Below are 17,264 nucleotides of genomic sequence, written 5' to 3'. Positions count from 1 at the left end.
ATTATTATAAGGACTGAGTGGTTACAAAATGGCACGTGAATCACAAACACATTTCTTTTATCTTTCTTTTAATAAAGTGGAAGAAGATTCATATACTTAAAGGGTGACTAGAACATTAGACTTTGTTGAGTTACATAAGTAATATGCCTCACTAGCTCTTCATACCCATGCCACATTGTGAAATTTACTATGTTGCAGACTGTTTCCTTTTAGAGTAGTTATAAACAGAAGGCCAATTTTGTTTGTTTTATAGCTAAGTTTATTGAGTTAAGCTGATAATAACTACAATTAGGAAATTATTCAGGGATCAATAGGGAAACACATCCATTTTTTTTCTGAGTTATTATATAGATTTGAGGTCAGGGGAGTTTGCTAATTACTTATAAGATCAATTCCTGAAAAACCTGCCAATCCACAAATAAACAGGTAGCTCCATGCAATCAAATTTAAAATGCATCAGAGAAATACCAATTTATGTGAATTCTGATTATGATTCTGTTGATAGAGGAAATAATTATATTTTTCATGTAAAATTAGATTTTTCATGATACTAGAATTGAATAAAATGAGACAAACAAAGGAAATTGCTGGAGGACCAGGGCTGGTCTCGTGAACAGAAACATGTAACATAACTATTGCTAAGGCAAGAGTCAACACTTACATGGCAGTATGTGCAAAGCATGGTTTGAACTTTTAAAAAATATCAACTCATTTAGTTTTCACAAGAACCCCATGATGTTGGCATGCTCAAAGGCTCCTTGCGTGGAGAAGAGAATGGGATGTGTAGGAAGGCAGTGTTAATGGAATGAACATCTCTTCCCTTGGACTTATAGACAGTGAGATAAACAAATGGGTTGCTGCTGCTTGAGAAAACAAACAAACCTTGATTTATACTTCATAACCTTGAACTACTAAACCATAATCATTTGTATGCCAACAACCATGATTTCTGAGAAACATTTTTAAACAAAAATGCATGGTTATCTCCTGTATTTCCTAAATTTTTTTTTTTGTAGAGATGGGTCTCTCTATGTTGAGTCTCTCTATGTTGTTCAGGCTGGTCTTGAACTCCTGGGCTCAAGCAATTCTCCACCCTTAGCCTCCTGAGTAAAGGCACACACAACCATGGCCAGTTTGGAACTACAGATACATAACCATGCTTAGCTATGTGTTTTTATTTTATTTTATTCTATTTTTTGTAGAGACAGTGTCTTGCTACATTACCCAGGCTGGTCTCAAACTCCTGGCCTCAAGTGATCCTCCCACCTTTGCCTCCCAAAGTGCTGGGGCAGTCTTTCACTAATAATAATAATCTCTCTCTGGCTTCACTTCCACATTTGAGGTGCCCTGGTTTCCAAGTTGAACACTGCTGTGCTTTTATGAAGGGTCATGTCACATTAGTGAATATGCTCCTTGAATTTGCCAGGGGCACTGTGCATCCTTGTCTCTAATGTCTATTCTGGAGGCCAAGGCAGGGGGATTGCTTCAGCCTCGGAAGGTCAAGACAGCAGTGAGCTACGATTGCACCACTGTACTCTAGCCTGGGCAACAGAGTGAGAACCTGTTTGAAAAAAAGAATAAATAAATAAAAGAAAGAAAATAAAGTTTTTCCCTATCTTATTGATGAAAAAACTTTAAATCCATAAAAAGACATTAAAATTCTAGGTGCTACTATACTGGCTGGAATGATGGAATTTGTGTTCTTGGCCATCTCAGGATTTAAATAATTTTATGTGACAGAACTAATGTCTTGATCAATAAAAAGACAACAATCATTTACATTGAGAGTTTGGTGCAATTTCAAGAATCTACATGAACCAAGCTGAGTGTTTGTAGTGAAATCAATACATGACCACCTTACTTAGTGAAGTGCATAAACGAAGTTCGACTGAATCTTCAACATCAATGAATATGGATTTTAAAAAAATCAAATCAATTGAAAAAAATGGGTTTTGGAAATCACACAATGACAGTATTTTTGGACACACAATACTGTGCAAAATCCAGGAAAGCAAACAGATGTTTACTTCCATTTCCCCCTCCTAGTATTTATCTTATCATTTGGGAAAAGCTTTCTTTTATTGCAGTTTGATTACATGTGCATTTTACAGATTTCCAGATGTGTTCAAATGTTTCAATTTACATTATGGCTTTATATTTAGGTCCATATAATTCCCTAATCAGAGTTCTTATTTGTCTAAACGTTACACAAAATTGAGAATTTTAATATACCCTATTTAGTTCGAGGGTACTATACACATTTTTTCTCCCAAACTAGTCTTTCTCGCTATATTGGTCTTCCATCTATTCTACAGATAATCAGTCCCATTATGTTGTACTATATAATTCATTCCTTGAAGACAGCATTCACTTTTCTGCAAAAAAAAAAAAAATCTTTTCGACAGGTGAGGTTGAAATAATTTCCTCTCTCAAATTTGTGCCAAGATAATTTACCCATTTAAGATAGGCATCCTTCCAGTAAAGATGATGTCTACAGCAAGTTTCCCCGTAATGCTTACTGAATGATGTCCCATAAGGATTGGTCATGATTCTAGGATTACAGATTTGAATAACGAACATGGATAAATTTATTAATTTCAAGATGCTAACATGGGAAGAAGGTATTAGAGACTGGATGCAAAGTGCCCCTGGCAAATTCAAGGAGCATATTCACTAATGCTGGATGGCGTTTCATAAAAGCAGAGCAGTGCTGAACTCAGAAACACTGCTTGACAAAAACTTGGTGCTATGACAAATATAAAAGAGGGCGAGACAACACAAAGCGAAATTTTCACAGACTTACAGAACTGGGCCTGATGAAATGATGTAACGTCTGCAGTTAAAGTTATGTATTTTGGACTCTGACAAGCATTTGGATCTGTATCTTTATAGACATAAAAATAGGAAGCCTGAGGACACCAAGTACTACTAGTAAGGTAGTACTAATTTCTAATTGTTTTTTGCCTCCAAAAAACAATTAGAAATGTGTAAAAATAAGAAATCACAAAATAATGTCTTAGTGAGGCCTATGATAGGAAAAGGAACAGTAGTTTGGAATGTGCTTGGCACTTTGTAAAGACCAGGGAAGAGGGCTGGGAAAGGGTACAGGTATATTGCCCAAAAAGAAATTATTTTAAAATAGTCTTGGCTGGGCATGGTGGCTCACACCTGTAATCCTGGCACTTTGGGAGGCCAAGATGGGCAGATCACCTCAGATCAGGAGTTCAAGACCAGCCTGGCCAATATGGTGAAACCCTGCTACCAAAAATACAAAAATTAGCTGGATGCAGTAGCAAATGCTTGTAATCCCAGCTATTTGGGAGACTGAGGCAGAAGAATCACTTGAACTTGGGAGGCAGAGGTTGCAGTGAGCTGAGATAAGGCCACTGCATTCCAGCATGGGTGACAGAGTGAGACTGTCTCAAAAACAAACAAACAAAACTTAGTCTTGGAAAGATCTATACAAACATGTGAATGAAAATCCAACTGAAAGGGTTTGAAAGTAAGATACAAGAACAGAAAATCTCCAAAAGGTGTCCATATAAGATCAAAATACCATAGAATAACTGGCTGTTTTTGAAAAATGATTAAGCTTTCTTTCAGTTTCCTTCAGTTTGGAGGCATTGAAGCTGAGTAAACTCTTATTCACATGATCGTAATTCTTTGCAGTAAAACACCAAGTCCTGTCCCAACGACCCTTTATTGCTGAGTCTGAGCAACTATTAACTAGGTCAGAAACAAATGATACTCCCAAGGCCATGGTCAGAGCATACATTTTCATTTGATAAAAATTGAGCTTTTAAAGTCAAAAAAAGTCTGACCCAGGGCCATGGATACACTTGAGTCTTGGAAAGCATCTCATGTGTGCTTTGGGTCCATTGGATTAGTGCAACCTCTCAGTGTCACCCGCAGGGATCAACCTAGAGGGCCTGGGCAATGTCAAGCACATCACTTGAAATACAGCAGGAACACGATACATGATCTCCAATTTGGAATAGAGCTTCTGTATATTTCATAGTATTCTCACAAACCACAGTTATGAACAGCAAGCATAAAACCTTACATGAGCTACTGTGTTGCACAATTCTACAGTATAAACTAACAGTTGTTATAAAAATTTTTGGAGATTTTTCAAATAAAAATTTCTGTGACTCTTCCCTAATCTAGCTTCACCAAAAACTAATACTACTCTGGTTTTACTCATGACTTTATGAACCAAGGCCTCCATATATATTTTACTGAATAGAAAGAAATCCAACTGATTGCCTTATGATACTACAGTGGAAACATAATCAAATATAGCCAGGTTTCAAAAGATTAATGAAATCAAATTCTACAAAAGGAACATGAAAACAAACCCTATAATGCCTTAGTTGTCAATGTAAATGTTTCTTCCAAGTACTCTACTCAAAGTAACAGATGACTTTGAAGGGAATCTATTCTGGTAATACAAAGGTAAAACATTTAAATCCCTCTGAAACAAGTAGAAATTTCACTTATATAGATTAATGAGCTTATGACAAGTTGATATTCCAGAGTTATTCAGGCATTCTTTTGCTCTGTCTTGGAAATAATAAATTTATTTTATTCAGTCACTGTGAAAGTTACACTTTATAATTGCTTAGCTATATAAATCATCATGGAATAAGATGCGGGCCTACATGTTGGTAATTAACTCAAATCTGTTCAAATAAAGACTTCACAATGTTCTTTCCAATCATCTGTTTTTTTTAAAAAAAATTATACATTCCATATTCAATTGGGAAATTAGCCAATTTACTAAAAATTAAATGACACAAAACCAAAAGTAAACATACAAATGAAAAAAATCCAAACATCCATTCAAAGAACAGAGCTGAGAACAAGTGTCATCTGCCCTTGGGTAACCAAACTGCAGCAAGCAATCACCTTTTAATTTAAAGCTACCTCCTCAAAAGACTGGGGCTTTGTTCCTTATCTTCAAAAGAACAACCAATTTGCATCAGAAGAAAACCCTTTAAATAATACTTGATCACCTTACATCAAAGCCCTTTCATTTTCCTCAGTCATTACTTTTAATTAGAGCTAATAAAGATATGGATTTACATGCAGGCTGAGATTTGCATCAAATCCCTAGAAAACACATTGGAGGAATTAATCAACTTGATTTAGTTTTCTTCTCTCTAGAGCTGGCCCACCCCTCTGTTCCATACCTGACAGGTGCTCCTCTGCTGTGTGCAGGTTTCAGCATAACTGTCACAGTATTGTCAGTTTGATTCAAAGGTGTCTCAAGTTCATAAGCTGGCATAGAGGGTGCTGGGGAAAAAAGCGTACGATGGGAGACTCATTATTTCTGGTTTATCTTCTCAGTTTAGTTTCTACTTTCTTTTACAAAGAACATTAAGAATACAGTGCATTTAATTTACATTGCAGCTATCAATGACCATAAGCAAGCTTCACATATATTCCCTACACAGAATCACAGGGACAGCTGTGATCAGACGGCCAATACTGCCCTCTGTGATCTTGAGTTGAAGTTGGGAGATGGTATGAAGGGGGCTTGTAAGGTTTGAGTGATACTCTGCTTCTTGATTCAGATTCTGGCTAAATGAGCATAGTCATAGTCATCTTGTGAAAAATCATAGAGCTGTACACTCATAATTGGTGCACTTTTCTGTACATATGAATTCTTCAATAAAATATTTATGCTAAAGGCATATTTAAGAAAGAATCACTGGACTTTACAGTTATTCCATCTAAGTCAAAGTTTTTCATGTACCAGAGACCCATTGGGGATTTAAAGAGGACAGTGGGAGTCAGAGAGATTTATTGGAATTAATTAGTGATAATCTGTGGGCTCTCAGAAAAGCATGACAGTGGAAAACACATAGGAACAGGAGTAAGAAAGGCTTGGGTTTGACTTTTAGTTGTGTTTTGCTTTAACCAGTATAAGAGCTTTTATAAATCTCTCAAAAATGGGGGAAACTATCCTCTAAGTTTGTTATCATAATTAAAAGAGAGAACAGAGACAGAGCCAGGCAAATATGACTCTACAAATGTTAGTTCTCCTCCCAAGGTAAATCCTATTTCTAAGGCCTTTTCCTGGCATCTTCCTTCTCTAGACTGTTAAGTCTTATATGTTAGCAACAGAGCTCTTCAGTAATTACAAACAAGACAAACCATTATATGGAGCTATGATGTGGGAAGGCATACCATATTTTCACAGCCCACAGGTAGAGGCTCCTGATGAGAAAGCCAGAGGTCCCTTTTTGCAAATACAGTTTTTAAAACTGTCTTACATACAAAAAAGTTTTTTAAATAACAGATATGGGCTGCTTCTGAGTTCCATTTATTGAATTATCTCAGCATTAAAAATTGATTTCAATTTTCTTAAAAATTAACTCCAATTTATAACATAGAATTACGTTTTGTATACAAGAGTAGTTCCCTCTCTTAGGTCCATGAAAACAGAAAATATAACCTGTAAACTGTCACTTTTTTAACACTATAAAAATCAAATACTTATTCTTGGTGAGCTGCATAGGCTAATGGAAATGTCCAAGCTTCTTCCTTTTCAATAAAATTATTTGAACTTGGTATGCTGAAAATCATTGATTACAATCTGTGATGATCAGATTATAATCTGCCATGATTGTAAGTTTCCTGAGGCCTCCTCAGCTATGCTGAACTGTAAGTCAATTAAACCTCTTTCCTTTATAAGTTACCCAGTCTCAGGTATGTTTTTTTTTGTTTTTTTTTTTGAGATGGAGTTTCGCTCTTGTTACCCAGGCTGGAGTGCACTGGCGCGATCTCGGCTCACCGCAACCTCCGCCTCCTGGGTTCAGGCAATTCTCCTGCCTCAGTCTCCTGAGTAGCTGGGATTACAGGCACGCGCCACCAGGCCCAGCTAATTTTTTGTATTTTTAGTAGAGACGGGGTTTCACCATGTTGACCAGGCTGGTCTCGATCTCTTGACCTCGTGATCCACCCACCTCGGCCTCCCAAAGTGCTGGGATTACAGGCGTGAGCCACCGCGCCCAGCCTCAGGTATGTTTTTATTAGCAGCATGAGAATGAACTAATACAATCATACTGATCAGAATTCTTATCTAATAAAAATAGCAAAAGTGTTATTTTATTCTAAAAAATACACTCTTTATGACAATAATCTTTGTAGTAGAACTTAAATGGGAGAAATTTCTTTAAACATGCTTTTTGAGGTATATATATTGACATTCATTTCATCTTTAAATCCCCATGGTAAATTCATGCATTAGATAATATAATCTTAATTTGTACACAGAGGTAAATTTATTTGATCAAAATCAGAGAGTTAGTGTCTGGAAAAATCATAATTAGACCCTAGATTTTTTGATTTCAAGTCTAGTGGTCTTTCTTCTACCAACCCATTTTCTCCAACCTGTGTCAGTTTTCTAATCTTTAATTATTCTAACTTCCCAAAGATTTATTTTCTCTTTCCCAGCTCTCCATACTGTTCCTATAAGCTAATTCTATATACAGAATATCAAGTGTATTAAATTTCAAGTCGTTTGTGCTCATAAGATCTTATACAATGCAAAATTATCCCTTAAGTTATAATTGCTTAAAAACAAAATTCTAAACCCTCCCTCAAAACCTAGCTGATCACTTAGAATACTCTACTTGTGACTATTCCTTTCCTTCAACTCCAAACAATAACTTTCATTAATACAAAACAAGCAATGAGACAAAATGTATAAAGGTCAGGCTAAATATTATTGACCTAACTATGGCTGATAACAAGAGTTAGCTCTTTCTGCCACTTCCACCCCACCTGCTCTACCCCCAAACAAAACAGTTAAAACCAAAAATCAACACTTTCACTGTCATACCTGAAGGGGAAAAAATGGGAAAAAAAAATCCATGGGAATTTTTTTTATTGCTGTTATATATCCCATACCAGATGGCAGTTTAATTTCTTCTAGTCTGAAGTACAAAGACATTTTCTGCACAGTTGAACATGCCTAGAAATATTCTCAAATTATGTCTTTTGTTAGATGGCATAATTGAGTCTCTAAAAGCAAAAGGCTGGAGGCCCTCAGTGCCTGGTACCGTTGTGTATCTGCGTCTCTCCTCAGGACCAGAAGCTACTTTTGGCAGAGGTCCCAAGGAGGCTGATCCTTCAGGAAGCAGACTCCATATGACTGTCTTTCTGCTGAGCTTCGGATGATTCATTACAGAGATTTTTTCCAACATTACTGCTGTGGCAACTTGGGATTGACAAGGGGACGAGAGTGTCTCAACAGAACCTGCCTTGTGCCCAAGTCCTCCAAGGCGCCTTGCTAAAACAATGGCCACTTCCTAACATGAGGATCTTAAGCTCCCAAATGAGAAATATTTGTAGTACTTCATTTCATGTCATGAGTCTGTGCCTCAGGCATCCTGGGGTATTCCTCTGGATACAATGTTCGTGTGGATGAGCTTTGCATACTTGACAATGGGATGAAAAAGGACAAAAATTTTACTTCTGATAAAAGACACAACTCACGAATGTAGAGTACCTGATATTTTGGTGGTGAACTGGTTTGTTGCTGGAGGCCCAAAACCCTTAGCTGTGCTAGCTCGGATGGTAAAGGAGTATGTGGTCCCCGGATACAGTCCAAAAAACAGAAAATGGGTTTCGTTTCCCAGCTTTGAAACTCTTCCACTCTGATTGGATAAATCTATTTCTGGGTCAAAGGAACTGACTGCTTTGTAGGTGATCTGCAAAAGAATAAGAAAGTGATAAAATAACTGGAGCAGATGGACTCAGATTGCATCTTTATCCAATAAACCCTTCTGATGTATGCACTGTCAGACCCTTTATGATAAGCTCCTACTCAGACTCTTGAAATTCTGAATCCAGTGAAAGGATGAAGGAACTCCGCAAAAGCTGTTGAGTTATTACTTTTATAGACAGGGGAACTTAAGCCAGTAGATTAGAACATACAGGATGAGTTCAGGGTTAAGCTAATGCTTTGAAGTTGTCTGCTTTCAAAATGTCATTTTGTAAAACTACATTACAATGGGTTTAGAACAAAATAAGAAAATAAACAACTAGCTCAAACAGATAAGATACTGCAAGGATAAAGCCTCATCTTTAATCTAGTGGCTATAATTTGATTTAGGATTATTGCCTATTGGGAACAAGGGCACTGAAGTGTTTTTATCAATACGGGCAAGGATATCTGTTCCAAAATAAATCCTAGACAGATTCCAGTCATTCCTGATGCACAAATACAGTAATAATTATGGGTCATATTAATTTCTTTTCTTTAGAGCAATGTGTTCCAATAGAACTTTCTGAAATGATAGAAATGTAGCCACTAGCCACATCTGGCTACTGAGCATTTGAAAGATGGTTAGTAAGACTGAGGAACTGAAAATTTTAGTTAAAATTTGAATTTAAATTGCCACGTGTGATTAGTAGCTGCCATATCAGTTAGTGCGGTTCTAGAAGTGTTCATGATATTCGTTACATAACAGGTATTCAAAGCATGTTGGATGAGTCTGAAGTTTTTGAAAATAAATATAACATAGGTGCTTTTAAATCCTGCCCTTCCAAATGATTTTTAAAAGAATTTCACTGAGTAGTTCATCAACTATTCAAGAACGTGCACTTTAGTGGTGATTACTAACTTCTACTGGTTGTAATGACATAATTTTAAACTGTGGCATATTTGAAAGTTTTAAATTGCAAAACTGAGCATTTTTCTTGCTTTTAAATAGGTAAACTTACTTGTAATTTATGTGCATGAACACTAACACTGTTATTATACGAAGTGATAATTGACCTTCTTTCTTCTTATATTTATACCATGTCATTACAATTAAGAAGACCTCTCTGAAAGAATATTTAGACTGAATCAACTAAGCTTTAGCAAGAAAACTGTTTGCTGTACATATTAATCACTGCAGTACATGACACTATCGGAGTCATGCAGAGTATCTTGTTAACCCTCTAACAGACTTCTTCTACAAGGTTAAGGAAGTCAAGAAGAGACAAGGTCAAATCTACCCCCCGGGCAGCTGAGAGAGGCACGTTCGCCACCTATTCACTGTGTGCTTCTTTGGTCCTCCATTCGGATACCTTCAGAGAACACGGCAGTTCTGAGGAGATGGATCTAAACCTCCATTATGACTACATAATTGCTTCCCAATGTTTACTTACTAGTTCACCCATACATTTAAAACATTCATTGAGCCCCTCTCATGTGCCAAGCACTGTGTTCTGAGCTGGGGGTCTTACACGGTGCTTCAGGAATCATACCTTCCCTGAAGGAGGTTATCAGTCTGGTAGGGGAAGGGGAGAAATGATCCAACAATTATGACAGAGTATAATTAAAATGAGGACTGACATTGCCCGGAGCTAGCTTAGTGCTCTCATTCACTTTATTGCCTGACTAGAAACCTTAATGAAACATAAATGGATAGAAGAGAAAGCCCAAACTCACTAGTTTTGTGTTTCAGACCTGCTTTCGCCATCTCCAAACTTACTTCTGAATCTGTCATACTACTCCATTATATTCCTTCTTTTCTGGTAAGAGGATAAAGACTAACTGCCCTACAAACACCGATGGGGCTTTTCTGACACTGCTTTTGCTCATAAACTTTCACCTGCCTGGAACATGAGACAGTTAGCCCTCTTTCCACATTCTCTACCTATTCGGATTCATTTACTCTATTCAAACATTGATTGACACTGACACTCTGTGAGCACCATGGTCAGCAGGTAAACACACGCTCTGCTTCAGAAGCTGAGAATCTGGACTGGGAGGGAAGGAGCTGGGGAGACATCAAAACACCAAGTTCCATGGAAGAAACAAACAGGGTGCTAAAATAAGGAGAATTGTCAGGGAGAGAGGTTATTACACAGCCTCTTAGAGTGATTGGGGAAGGGCCCATTGAAGTGTCAGTTAAGTTGAAGAAACTTAACTTTCCGAAGGAGTCAGTCATGCTGAGAGTTTGGGGAAGAACGGCAGGAACTAAGGCAGTGAATCAGGAGTGAGTGGGCACAGTACATGAATAGAAAGGAGGTCGGTGTGGTTCCTTGGGAGCTGAAGAAGTGGGCAGGATCATACTGTACAGTGCTTTGCACCCCAAGATAAGAAGTTTGGATACATACAAGAGGGAGCCCTTGAATATTTTTTAAGCATGAAAATAAAATGATCTAATTTCCCTTATAAAGAGTTCACCTTGACTGCAGGTAGAAGGTTGATTTGATTGAGGGCAACTGAGGTAGTAGGGAGGGCACTCGGAAGTACAGCAGAGTCCAGGGGCTAGAGCTATAGCACAAGGGAGAGAATAGAGGGGCTTGGAACAAGGTGGGGCTGGTACAGACAGCAAGAGAGGAAAAGGATTGGGATCTCTTAGAGAAAAATGGACAGAACTCAGTGATGAACTGGATATAAGAAAAAAAAAAAGGATGGAATAAAGGATACGTTCCAAGTATTGGACTTGATCAGAAGATGGTCCCATGTACTGAAAAGAATGGAATGTATGAGGAGAAATTTACAGACACGGGTGGACACATCAAGTTGGAAAAGCCCATGGCAGTCAGGTGGACACACATGTATGACATGAAGCTGAGATTGGAGGCAACTAGGCTGGAATTGAAGACTGGGGGTGATGAACATTGAGATAATATTCAATTCTGGAATGGAGGGGGCACTAGGGAAGAAAGTTTAGGAAAAGAAGGTAGCCTGTTACCACACCCTAATGAATGTAGGTATTTAATACAGGATAGAGGAGGAGAAGCCAACAGAAGAGCCAGAAATGCAGGAACAAAGTCAAAGGAGAGAAAGCTGTCATAGAAACCAAATGAAAAAAGCAGAAAGAGAAAGGGAAAGAAAGAGAAAGGGAGGGAGAAAAGGAGGGAGAAAGGGAAGGAGGGAGGGAGAGAGGGAGGGAGGGTTTCCAAAGATGAGACTGGGATTAAAAAAAAGTACCCATCTATGTCCCCAATCCAGGTTCCCATTCTGCATATCTGTAAAGCCTTCCTAAATCTGGCCTAACAATCACTAGATCCACTGAATGCCTGTGTTGTGACTGTTCATACAATTCATTGGGCAATGAATCGTGGAGTGCTGTGAAATCTCTTCTTCAATCTTAAATCATGATTTAAATATGCCAGAGGAACTGAAACATTTCATGTAATTATATCTTCTTTCTGAAGAGTGACTGATGTTTTATTCTTTTTTCTGATCCCATTGTGATCAGTAAATATTTGGCACTCAGTATCTATTTTCCTAAAACTACTGGGGAGAGCAGGTGTGTGCATGCGTTCCTGTAAACACTCAGACAAGGGATCTTTGCTCCCCCTGCAGAGACTACCAAGGAAACCCTTTACTAAGGGACTTGCTGTTCCAGCGGTGCTGAGGGGCTTGGACTTGCCAAAAGCTTTGTGGTTGCAGAATAAGCTACAACGGGGTTCTTAGCTGGCTTCCAGACATAGCTCTTTGACAACCTGGTACAAGTTTCAGCATTTACTTTTTCACTTGTTCATTCAACAAATGTTTATCAAGTGCCTATTAAGTACTTCAGTACAGCAGGAAACTCCCAGAAGGAAGTCTGGAAGCTTCTGCACTTGTACTCTGTCCCTGGCTAAACGTCTAGGACACTGTAATGAAGCCTCTGTAAAGAACGCTGCTGCTACAGTGTTGGATGTAGGTAATTTTATGGGATACACCAGGTCAAAAGCAAACTGAGATCTCAACATCATGTGTGAGGGTTAGATTTGGGTGAGATGGAGTAAAGTGTTGCTTCTATCTGATGATTTCTGATTTGCAGTTAAGTGTCTGAAATCTTTCAAAATTATCTTCTCCTCCTCTACTTAAAGCCTCAAATTCTAAACTGAAAGATTCATGGGAAACCAAAATAGAATAACGTGCAAACTTTGACTTGCATATTAAAGAAGAGGGGAATCAAAATCTTCTAGAGTGTGACTTGATGGTAATTCCAGCCAGCATAAAACACCATCCTCTAATTGAGGTTTAAGCAATTATTCTGAGAAAACAAAGGAATGAATAATTAAATCTGATTTCAGGGGAGGAAAGGACCTAGGATACCTCAAGAAAAAGTACAACAGTACTTGAATAAAATACTGAAAGAAAGCAGAGCTGCTATAGGAGGAGAGCGATGGGATGGCACAGGCAGAATCTAAGCAAAAGCAGAGTGTGCGATGGCTCAGAAGGCTCTTGGAGAAAAGACGATTCCATATGCATGGCTCATTGAGTTCCAGAAGAAAAATAGTGCGAGATGGCATTATAAATACAGAGTTGAATTAGATCACAGAACCCCTTAAGTATTGAAAACAAACTTCTTACCAGGGCCCCTAAACTCTTATTCCCTCTACATAACCACCTATCTCAGCTGATGGTGATTAACAGCCCAGTTATCCAGGTTCAGGATTTGAAGGTGTCTTCAACTCTAGCTTCCTGAATGTCCCAATCAGCTGGCAGATCCAGACCATTCTACTTGATTAAAGTGCACAACCAAAACTGCACCTGATACTCCAGTCACACACGCATGTGTTCAGTGCCTGAGACTGGAACTCATTTCATTCTTTTCATAGTTGGTTGCTGATGGGGCAGTTACTTCAATAGAAAAGGAACAGAACCTTTTCTACTGTTTTCCTTTTCCATTATCTTAGACATACTAAAGCTTTTTAAAAAATCCATGTGTTACTCTCATGACCAGGAGTCTGGTATTTACTCACTAGAAATACATAAAGTTAGTAGGGTACAATAAAAATACTTGGACAAAATATCTTTGTGCATTGGGGAGTATTACTAATAAACTTGTAGAAATAGGTTTGGCATGCAATGTTCACATTTTGATAGATTCTCCCTAATTGCCTACAAAAAATGTATGTTCCCATCAACAGGCTATGCATGTACACATTTCTCCACATCACTGATTAACACTTGATATTACAGAAACTTAAACTTCTGCAGCACTTGCTTTACTCCATTTCTTAATCATTAGTAAGGTTAGGTAGGTACTTTACCATATGCTTACATGCTGCGTGATTTTTTTTTTGAAGTGTTATTGTCCATTTTCTTTCCTAATAGAATGTTTTGTATTTTTCTTATTACTATGTATCAGGTCACTGTATATTATCAGGTCAACCTGTTGACTGCTGTAAGTGCTGAAAATAATCTCTCCAAGTCTTCTGTTTGCACTCAGACCTCCTTCATTGTGTCTTTCATCATTCAGAAGCTTAAAATTTTACATACCATCTGTCAATCTTTATTTTTAATGACTGCTGAGTTTTATATCAAGCTTAGAAAAATATATAACAAAAATGTCTTCCTATATTTTTCTTAGAGGGTTCTTCTAAGTTTAACTTTTGTGTTTAGAGCACGAATCTGGTATTTATTTTTGTATGATGTTAAGGTGAGACTCTCATATGGCATTTTTTTCATGTAATAAAATGATGGGTTTGATGACATTTATTAAATTACATCCATTTTATATTCATTAATGAATTTGCACTACAGTTTATAACTTGGAAAATTTTGGAAGGACATGTATCTAGTCGTTAATAATAGTTACCTTCGAAAAGTAAAATTGGGAAGTGAGGATATTTTATTTTGAATACTTCTGTACTTGAAGTATTCTTTCAGAGGGCAGTATTAAACTGACAACTCGACAAAATAAGAGATTTTGATAGCTATTAAGTAAAGGTATACTGATAGACCCAGGTTGCAAGAAGATGACTGATAAAATTAAATGGCTGAGGTGGAGGAGTAAGTTATGAGAAGGACTTGAGCCAGAATGAAGACGAGGAAGTCAGAGAAGCAAGGCTAGTGCTGAAAGGCTGAGAATGGAGTTAGAGGTGTACAAAGGAGAAGGCAAGGAAGAAAACCACAAGAATCATGCAAGGCTGTGAACTGCATAACTCCTGGAAGAAACAAGGCTGTCAGCCATTTTCAATCATTAATGCTTTTGTGTATCTTTCATAATAAGCAAAGAGAGAACTAAGAATAACCTAAACCCACAGCATACCCATGTCCAACACTGGTATGGTCAGGATGTTTGTCCCCTTCAAATCTCATGTTGAAATATGATTCCCAATGTTGGAGGTGTTTGAGTTATGGGGGTAGATTCTTCATGAATGGCTTCGGGCAGCCCCCTTGGTGAAGGTGAATTCTTGCTCTGAGTTCACAGGAGAGCTGGCCATTTTAAAGAGTGTGGCACTTCCCCCACTTTGCTCTCTCTTGCTCCTGCTCTTGTGATGTGATGTGCCTGGTCCCCTTCACCCTCCACCACAATCATAAAGTTCCTGAGACCCTCACCCAGAACAGATGCAGATGCCATGTGTGTACGGTCTGCAGAAGCATGAGCCAATTAAACCTCTTTTCTTTATAAGTTTCCAAGCCTCTGGCATTTCTTTATAGCCAAGCAAGAATGCTCTAGCACAAACATCAACAATATTCCATCTGTTTTTTCTCCTTTCCTTCAAAAATTATTCTGTGTGCTGCCTTCCCTAAAGAAACACCTATATCAGTGGTTACTAAACTTTTTTCCAACCATGGCAATTTATCTCACCTTCTGGTTTTTACCAGTATTCAAATGTGACTCCATGACAGAATAGTCTGTTGCTATGGTCCCTGCTTCTTTTGGGGCAAAGCGTTTTTTTTTTCTTTAGCATGATTTTGTCTCAGAAGTCTATGATTTCAGAGAGGGACTGAGTCTGGTTCAACATGAATCTTCAGCTATGGGAGGAAGCTGTGTGTGCCTGTTGTAAACTCTGGCATAGGCTGGGTGAGTCGTAGCTCAGAGGCACATCTCAGCTCAAGAAGAGCTGCTCCTGAGACTCCACCTAAGGTCTACTTGGAGGAACCTGGGGACTCCCTTCCTTCGCACTTGTAGAAAACATGAGGGAAAGACAGAAAGATTTGTTGACCAGAAAGCTTATATTTAATCACTATAGCCTAGATAACATTTTTCCCCTTTGGTCCCTAGAAAACTCAACCAACCTGTTCTATTTACACATATCTGATTAAAGCCCTGATTTATGACACATTCCTACATCCCCATTGTAGTAGTGTTTAGATCAGTGTTCAACAGGGAGGTTCTAGCTGCAGAATCAGAGAGATTAATGGGTTTTTCCTTTGGATTATTATTATTTCCACTGTTTTCATGTTAAAGTGACTTACCACACAGAGCTATATCTCTTGTGGGTTTAAAAGGAAAGACTCTTGCTATTATTTTCTGTCTGTCTAGATAGAAACACGTGGCTTTTAGGACAGGTGACCTTACTGCTTGGAACTTAGAGTTGATTTCAAAGATTGTATGTTTCCTAGTTAAAAATCCTGAAAAAATCCCAAAACTAAGACCTAAAAATGGTGATGAAACCAAAAATAAAAGCTAAAAGATTCTCATCACTGAGAAAAAAAATATGAACATTTGATTTGTTTACAACACTTAGCTCTATAAAAGCTGAGCCATGAATTTGTAAAATATTCAATTCTTTTACAATGAAGCAGCCAATGAACAGGATCAATAACAGCACAAAATCAACTTTTCTCTTTTATCTTTCTTTACTTAGCTTTGAATTAATTTTTTTTGTGTGTTTCAATACCAATTTTCAAAAATTATAAGGAAACATAAACATGAGGCTAGTTGGGTCGGGGAAGGGGTTTACCGGTGATCACTGTCTGACAGCTCATCTGTACAGGCTTTTGTCAGTAGTTCTGAAAGGTATTCAAGCAGAGGTTCCATATGAGGATCTGCCATGATTTTTAGAAACTTTACAACATATAATTTTGTTGAATTTGCATTCAAATAAATGCTAGCTTAAAAAAACACACCTGCTTGTTTCTATGACAATAGGCATAGTGAAATGATGCTCACACAGACGTGATAATGAATGTCACGCCATTATTGCTGTTATTTTTTTCCTTGAACAATTCATCAAATTCTTCTCTGCTATCTATCATTCAACCATTTGATATGCCTCAGTAGACAAAACTATGTCACAGAAGTCAAAGGATGTTTTGCTAATATTAAGAAACCAAAAGACATTATTCTATTGCTACCCCAAGACAATTTTTACTGACCTTATTAACTGGATAATCAGTGCCCTTCTATAATTCAGTAGTAAAATATTTAATAGCTAAGCAAGAATAGGGTTCTGTGGTTGTCTTATAATCAATGTATGTTTCAAAATACTTATTGTTTTTAATAAAGATAATTTTAAATGTAATGCTGTGTCTTAACATACAATAACATAATTTGGAAATGTCAAACTCATTGTAAACC

At 37.6% G+C, this 17,264-nt stretch overlaps 1 protein-coding gene across 8 annotated transcripts in view; it reads right to left on the bottom strand.

Annotated features, from left to right (window-relative positions):
• Positions 1-17,264, bottom strand: part of PTPRM (protein tyrosine phosphatase receptor type M) — an 849,557-nt gene that overhangs the window by 311,795 nt on the left and 520,498 nt on the right. For all 8 annotated transcript variants that reach the window (XM_012446821.3, XM_012446813.3, XM_064379418.1 and 5 more), the window contains 2 exons: positions 8,519-8,720; positions 5,193-5,295 (listed from right to left, as the gene is read on the bottom strand). In XM_012446821.3, coding sequence (XP_012302244.1) covers positions 5,193-5,295; positions 8,519-8,720 — 305 coding nt within the window. The remainder of the gene's footprint in view (positions 1-5,192; positions 5,296-8,518; positions 8,721-17,264) is intronic.

The sequence above is a fragment of the Aotus nancymaae genome, unplaced genomic scaffold (assembly GCF_030222135.1).
Source record: "Aotus nancymaae isolate 86718 unplaced genomic scaffold, 86718_ANA_hifiasm-v0.15.2.pri h1tg000020l, whole genome shotgun sequence".
Lineage (NCBI taxonomy): Eukaryota > Metazoa > Chordata > Mammalia > Primates > Aotidae > Aotus > Aotus nancymaae.
This window is presented reverse-complemented; position numbering and strand designations above follow the sequence as displayed.